An 8,266-nucleotide genomic window follows, 5' to 3' on the forward strand; every position below is an offset into this window, starting at 1 on the left:
TTTTTCTAGGTAAGGTACATGAACTTGTTCTGTTAATTTTAGATGAGAGGGTAAAGTGTTCTCGATCATTAAGCTGCTCCATGGAAGATGGAGAGTGACAACTCCTACTGATGGAGAGTGACAACTCCTGCTGTCATATTCTCCAATAATTACTCAGAACCCTGGTACTGAGAGGTTGCTGGTACCTACAGCAGAACTCTCATCAGTTAATTCCACTCATTTAGAAGCTAGGTCTCCAGACTAAGCTACTTTTCTGAGCCCCTTCTGTAGTCAACAAGAGAGGCACCTAGGCTAGTTATCCTAGACTCCAGTATATTTCTAATATGTATTAGATATCTACCCTACAATGAGATAATTTGGTCTCTGTCTCTCGATGTAAAACATTAACGTGTACTAAGTACTCTCTCTACTATGCAGCAGTGATTCTGGCCTCTAAGCTACAGACAGGAGGGGGGATATCAGATATGGCCACATGCCAAGTGTTTACTGTGTGCTGGTGCACCTCCTGACTCAGAGTCCTATAGCTTAACTAGAGGCACCACTTGTCTCCATTGACTGTTAAGATTCTAGGAACTTAACACTGTCTCCACTCTACCCTGATGAGGTCAGGTGGCAATTTTTAAGTACTATAAAACCTAAGGTGAAAGCCCAGCTGATTATAAAGATTGATTTTGAAGAATTATGACACAACAGTTTTGAAAACAATAGAGGTCCATAAAATCAAAGCATGATAATGTAAGAGATGCTTGTAAAATTAAATTATTAAGTTACTTTAACACATTTTCTCTGCTGATTGCACATTTCCAGATTGCTCCTGTCACAGCTGCCAAAAGTTGTTTGTTTTCACTTTTATCAAGCAGAGCAGATAGTGGTTGTAGACCTTCATGTTTTCTAACCAGGTCACGTATTTCTTCATCTTCTGCACACTATAAAAAAATATACATATTAAACATATATATTATGTAAAAGTCTGAAAGATTATGTCTTCAAAAGCCAGCTGTATTACATTGTAACTAGTAAAAGCTAATAGAGGAGAAAACATAAATGTTGCATTCAAGTATCTGAATATGCTAACAACTCACTGAGTGACAGTAAACTGCTGCTGTATATGCAGCAGTGCTTATACTGTCACATTGTCCTTTTTAGGGGCAAACAAACAAAAAAACCAAAGCAGCTCTATGCACAGTATGCCTCACCACTCTCCACTGGTTACCTGTGCAACTTAATGCTTGTACACAAGAAGAGCAAGTAGGAACCTAATTATAATATTAAATATGAAGCTAAAATATTCACAACATTTCTATAATTTTTTACACATTAGAGAAATAGTGAAATTAAGAAAATTTAAAACTGACAATGATATAAAAACAAAGGGCTAATCCTGGTTCTGATCTACTGATTATAATAAAATTACCTTAAATATGGCACTTGCACAATGCATCTGGAGCTCCTCATGTTCACTACTCAGATTTTTCACTAGGTTCTCAATCATGCCTTCTGTTCTTATTGCAAGTCTGTAACTTGGCTAAAAAGATAAACTGCATCTTTTAAATCCTGCATATTAACAGTTAATAGGTCACAATAATAATACAATGCTACAATTATAGGGTTTGATATTGAGAAGCCTTGTACTTTATGTAAGCATAAGTCATCATTGCTTTGAAAATACCACTGATGATCTCAGAGGTAAGCAAATATCTTCAGTGCTCTTCAAATCACCTGTAAACTGAGGTACTGCACTGCCTATCCCGTAGCCACTTGGCTTATGAAGAATGCAGAATATTCTGAAAGGTGTCCAGACTCCCTGCTCAGACCCAAGAAAGCAAAAGATGCTTCAGAATGGGATCCAGAACTACCCACTCACTTCATCGAGAACCAAAACAACAGATCTATTCCTAAAACAAGGTTAGAAAAACCTTAGAATGTTCTTAGAATTAACATGTTTTAGTGATATTTTCATCCAAATTTAACCCACAGGCATTGTAATGGGATAATTTTTTAAGTGGAGGAAACATCTGTGTAAGAAATGCATTTAGTGTTCCTTCCAAGTTAGGCCATTGAAGAAACCCTCAAAAATGACACCTTCTCAATACATACTTACTGAACCTAAAACCTGCCAGGTTTGTGTCTCATGGAACATACATTAATTTGTGTAATTCAAGAAGCTAATTTTTAACAAAGTGTTTAATAATGTAAAATCTCTTTAAAAATTGTATCCTTTGTGCCTCAAATTCATCAAGACAAATTATGTATATTATTTTATCTGAAATGCAATACACCTCAAGTTCAAATTAAGATAGAGAATCATAAACAAATACACTCATTTAGGTTGGAAAAGACCTTTAAGATCATTGAGTCCAACCATTATCTCAGCACTGCCAAGTCCACCACTAAACTGCATCCCTATGTGCCACATCTGCACATCTCTTAAGTAACTCCAGGGATGGTGACTCAACCATTCCCCTGGGCAGTCTGTTCCAGTGCTTGACAACTGCTTTGGTGAAGAAATTTTTCCTAATATTCAATCTAAACCTCCTCTGATTCAACCTGAGGTAATTTCCTGTGATCCTATTGCTTGTTACCTGGGAGAACAACCCCACCTGGCTCCAACTTTCTTTCAGGTAGCTGGAGCAAGTGATCAGGTCCCCTCTGAGCCTCCTTCTCTTCAGGCTAAACTCCCCCAGCTCCCTCAGCTGTTCCTCTCCAGCCTTGTGCTCCAGACCCTCCCCCAACTCCACTGCCCTTCTCTGGACACACTCCAGCACCTCAATGTTCTTCCTGAATTGAGGGACCCAGAACACAGGATTTGCACAGTGCCTAGCACAGGAGGATGCTCACTGGCCTGCTCCTGCTGGCCACATTATTGCTGGTACAGGCCAGGATGCCATTGGCCTTCTTGTCCACCTGGGCACACCCTGGCTCATGTTCAGCCCTCCAGGTCTTGTCCTACCATGCAATTTTCAGCCACTCCTTCCCCAGCCTGCAGCACTGCAGGGGTTGCTGTGACCCAAGTGCAGGACCTGTCACTTGTCCTTGTTGAACCTCATAGCACTGGCCTTGGCTCATGCATCCAGCCTGTCTAGATCCCTCTGCAGAGCCCTCCTACCCTCCAGTAGATTGACACTTCTACCCTTGGTGTGCCTGCAAACGCTGAGCATGTTGGGGGTGCCACAATCCCCTCAACCTGGTCATTCATAAAGATATTAAACAGAAGGGTCCCACTAGTATAATCCCTTACATGGCTATGGTAAAAAATATCTGTATTCAAATTTAAAAACTGGATATACTCAAAGCTGCAAAATGTGCCACAGAAATCTGTGGAAAAATCACATATATTCCTTTCTTCTGTTTGCAATGGATCAGACCCAATACACAAGGACACTGTAAACCATTCTGCCCTGCACTGCCTTGGATCTTCTTGGCCACACCTGCAGGTTAGTTTTGTAGAATTTAAATGCATTGCTTAACCAGAACACAGCACCTTAGGTCGCCAAATCTGTAAAGTATGATGAAAAAAATAAGAAAAAAAGAAAGTGATTAAGGCCTTCATTTCACATTTTTTCTTTCCTTTATTACTCCTAGCCTTTTGAATAAAAAATACATGGTTTTTACTTCAGTCCAAGCAGTGACTTTCTCAAAACCACTTTGATTACATAAAGCATCTACTTCCTGATGGGATAACTGACCTAAGTGACTGTAGAATGTAATAGTTCCTTTTATTGTCAAATTTCTTTAATGCTTAGAAATAACTTAGCTGTTTGTGTTTACTCACCTCTGAGGCACATTCCTGTAGTGTCCCCACTATTGGGATTAAGATGTTTGCGTGTGAGCATTTGAGCCATCTAGCTAGTAATGGAATGCCACCAGCTTTACGGATTGCTTTCTTGTTTTTGGTGCTTTTGCTGCAGCTCCAGAGTGCCAAAGCTGCACAGCGTACTGTTTCAGTGTCTTTGGCTTGGTATGATGATCCCACTGAAATAGATTCCAACAGCTCAACCTAAAAAAAATAACAATTTCTTAATATCTACAGGAAACTTTGATATCATGCTGCTTTCTAATTACAATGATCATGTTTACAACACATGATCTATTTTTTCAACAAAAATCTGCATATGACAAGGGTACAAATTTTAATGTCTGCTTACCAATCTCTTGATTCCTCCATGTTTCCTTACTGTCTTTCGTGCTCGTTTAAATCTAGCAACATTGGCAATTGTTTCAGCTGCTAAACATTTTAGATCAGTATCTGGAGAGTCCAGTATTTTCACCATGATCTCTAATCCTCCAAGATCTGCAATTGCATGTCTGATCAATATATTTTGACTAATTTCCTTCAGGATTTTTAATGAACCAGTCTAAATAATGGGAAACAATAGAAGTTAAACATTATTTAGGTATACAAACATATATAACATTATTTTAAATGATGGGTTATTTAATTTTTTTTCTTTATATTTAATCAGGAGAAAAGAAGGAAACAAAGTCAAACATATATATATCTTTCTAAAAAATCTGAAGAAAACAAGAAAATACAGAAATGAGAAATCAATTTTCTTTACATTCTGTAACTTTAAAACTCAAAAAATATTCTAATAAAAAAGGCATATTCGTTGCTCTTTTTGACAAAGCTCATTACCTGACATTTAATTTCTTCTGTATCAAGTAAATTTATTAACACTTCAAGACATCCAGTGTCTTTGATGGCCAGCTGACAGGTTTCTTCAGACAGATTGAAATCCCTCATTGAACACAGTGCAATTAGAGTGGCTGTTGGATCACCTCCCTAAAATAAAGCAAATAATTAACAAATATGTAAAATGCATTTAATATAAAAGTCAATCACTTCTAGTTGTGCTAGTAAAACTACTACTAAAGAAGAAACACTTTAGACTATTTTGACTTTATAGTGTTCAATAACACAAACATAGTAAGAAATTGAATTATTGATAAAGTCTGTAAATGGCATAAAGATTCAAATGAGTGAATAGCTCAGGTGGAAAACTATTAAAATGGCTTGCTGTGAATAGACCAGATTGAATGTTGTTCTAAACATTCAAGCTCTATTGAATAAGATAAGCTAAGATAAGCTCTATTTCAGTCACTGCAACTAGACTTGAAGAAAAAAATCAAAGAACACAACACAGGAAGTTAAGCCATATGACAGTGGATTCTTTTAAACCTCTAATACAGGTTTACTGTCAATAAAATCAGGGATGAACTGACCTGCATGGAAATTAGGAGAGCTGAGCTATAGCTGCAACAGAAGCTGAAGTGAACATTGCCAGCTGGTACTAATGTGGAAGTTACAATTTAGAGTACCTAGTAAATCAAACTACAGCATCCACCTCCTGCATTCCAGGGAAGCTTTGGCTTCCATCCCAATCTGAGCTCTGCTGCCCAAGCCCATCTCTTTTAAATGAGAATTTTGAATCTGTAAAGGATTTTTGGTCAACCCTTCCAGAGGAAAATGTTCTGCAGAATTGTGGACATTATAATGAAACACAGAATATTACAAAACTGAGTAATGTTTGCTAATATAAAACAGGTAGATCTAACAAAACCAGAACTTCTGAAGCATATTTCTAAAATGTAAACAGAAACAGTATGACAGACACAGTACAAAATTTAATTTTTTAAATTTACCATGAATTTAAATTTACCATGCTCTTCAAGTTGTTACATTTATAACATTTATACATTTATAAAGAATCACAAGTGAGAAAATGCATCCAAAAAGAATATGAGAGAACTACTTCATAAAGTTTCAGACCAGTAGTTTACATCAGACAAAACACTTCTGCTGATCAATTAAGTATATATTTATAGTGCTTCATCATTTTTACCTACATTTCTTTTAACAAAGATACCAGAAAATTTCCCCACAAAAATGGTTAAATGTAAAGGTAATTTTCAAACATAGTGTCCTAGAGGAAGATGCCCCCATTTTTTTTAAATTATATTTTTAAATCATATTTATCATCTTGACTTCAGCAGAATGAAATGTGTCTTGCTTTATTAACATATTTTCATCTACTTTGAAAAACTGCTCTAGAGTATAAAATAATGTAACAATTTCTCAAATGTTTTCCTAGAGAAATCAGTCTATCCACACTTATAAAATTCTTTATTTTTTTAAAAATCCCTACAATAGGATTACAAAACTACAGAGAATATTCTGCAGCTCAGAAAAACTAAGAGCTGTCCTTTTATGAAATCTGTGGCCTTTTAACAGATTAGACTTTGATATTTACTTTGCTTTGTCTGATAAAAAATTTGCAACAGGAGTTTAAAAAAAAAACTTGCCTTTTTATTATTTTACATAACTGTAAGAAGTATATTGCTAACCTGAAAAGTGATGTCTCTCCTTCTGAGGACTGCTTCTCCTACAGTGAAACTGCATTTATACATAACATAGTAGTCCATAATTTGCTTGTCTTACATGTATAATGGTTGGCATATGATAATTAATATGGACCAAGTTTTTAAAAAATAAACAACTTTTAATTTTCTTATAATGAATGAAAAATACAACCGTATATTATATACATATATATGCATTTTATTTTTTCAGCTTTAAAAATGACCACACCACTTTAAGTGTTTTTAATGTAAAACCACAATAAAATATTTTTCATATGCGCTGAAGCATCAATTCTACAAAATAAGAAATACTGCTGATGGTTTCAACAATTATTTTTTGTTTCTTGAAGTTATCATTAGAGTAAGTCTTGTAGTAGCTACGACATAGATTTTCACATGCATGGAAATAGTTACCTCTCCATTAAGTTGACATAAAATCTGCATCATGTTGTTATACCATTTGAAATCTGATATGTTGGAAGCAAAATAGATTCTACTGGCAGATCAACAGTCAATTTTAAGGCTTGAAATGAAACACAGACTTATTTTAAAATGTGCCTTCCTATATATCAGTATAACACATATATCCATGAAAATAAACCAGTATCACTGTTACACTCTCAGTAAAACATCTTGCACTGAATGTGTAATGTCTCTGTTACAATACTCAAGCTAACAAGTGAGAAAAACTGAGAATTACAGAACTACTGACAAATCAAAATAGAATGAAAATAAAAGAAAAACACAAGCAAATACAGACACAACCCAAAGTACAGTTACCAAGGCATACACAAGTTCAAACCATCATTTTGTTTGACTTCTGTAATAATCAAGAGGAAAAACCTTGTTAGTCAATGGCAACCTTTCAACAAATAGAACCAAGAAAGCAAAAGCATTAAGAAGTCTTTTTTATGCATTAAGCTTTACTTTATTCTGCAAATGGTTACTTATGTCTCTGACAGCATAGTGAACACTCTGGCTATGCTAAGGACATAACTAGTCAGTAAGTACTTAGATAACAGATGTTTTCACACTAGATGAGCTCAATGGACTCTGCTCTGTGGTACTGAGAGAACTGCCTGATGCCATGATTAGTTTGCAGAACTGTAGGAAGAACTCTGTTGTTAGCAATAGAACACAATGCTGATATTATCTATCAAAATCACAGCTACCAAACAAAAAAAGCAAACTTTACAGTGAAACTTATAACCAGATTTGTAACCTGTAAGATACAAGAACTCCTCCTTCTTCAGATTGGCACTAGGTACTCTAGTTCAGAAAAGATACTGGGAAAGTTGATAAAGACCAGAGGATGTCAAAATCTCAAAATTACGATCTCCACAAAAAATTTGAAGGAACTGGAACTGTTTATTCTAAAGAAGACAATAGGAAGGTAGTTTAAAGGACACCTTCAATGCCAATCATCTCTTCTCCAGGTCCAGATGAGGAATAATGGGGTTTAACAGCATCAGGGTTGATCTATGCTTGGTTAAAAAAAAATAAAAGACTCAACAAAACCAATTTTAATAGTAAGAATATTTGATTTCTTGAATACATTGCTTACAGCAGTCATGAAATCTCCATGACAGGAAACAAAAGGTAGAGAAATATTTGTGTAGAAGGCACACAAAGAATTGGTGCTGTTTTGGAGGCAAGCAGATGGAATCAATGACCTCCTACATTCTCCTCTAGTACTATTGTCTGTTATTCACTGTAATGAAATTTCATAAATAATAAATGTTTTGGTATTTACTTATTTTCTTTAAAAAAAATAATTAACCCTTAATAGATACTATGATCATTGATATAGACAATAGATAAGTTTCAATAGCAGATGTCCAATCCCAATTAAACCGTTCCTAGTCAATACAAAGCTTCCATTTTTGAACTGAAGTCTGTTCAGCAG

The 8,266-nt window shown here is 35.5% G+C and overlaps 1 protein-coding gene across 1 annotated transcript in view; it reads right to left on the bottom strand.

Annotated features, from left to right (window-relative positions):
• The window catches only part of ARMC4 (armadillo repeat containing 4), a 67,941-nt gene that overhangs the window by 44,988 nt on the left and 14,687 nt on the right, over positions 1-8,266 (bottom strand). The window contains 5 exon segments of the mRNA XM_014308177.2: positions 772-926; positions 1,415-1,525; positions 3,773-3,997; positions 4,146-4,355; positions 4,637-4,783. Of these exon segments, the coding sequence (XP_014163652.2) occupies positions 772-926; positions 1,415-1,525; positions 3,773-3,997; positions 4,146-4,355; positions 4,637-4,783 (848 nt within the window).

This window comes from Geospiza fortis, unplaced genomic scaffold, assembly GCF_000277835.1.
Source record: "Geospiza fortis unplaced genomic scaffold, GeoFor_1.0 scaffold75, whole genome shotgun sequence".
NCBI lineage: Eukaryota > Metazoa > Chordata > Aves > Passeriformes > Thraupidae > Geospiza > Geospiza fortis.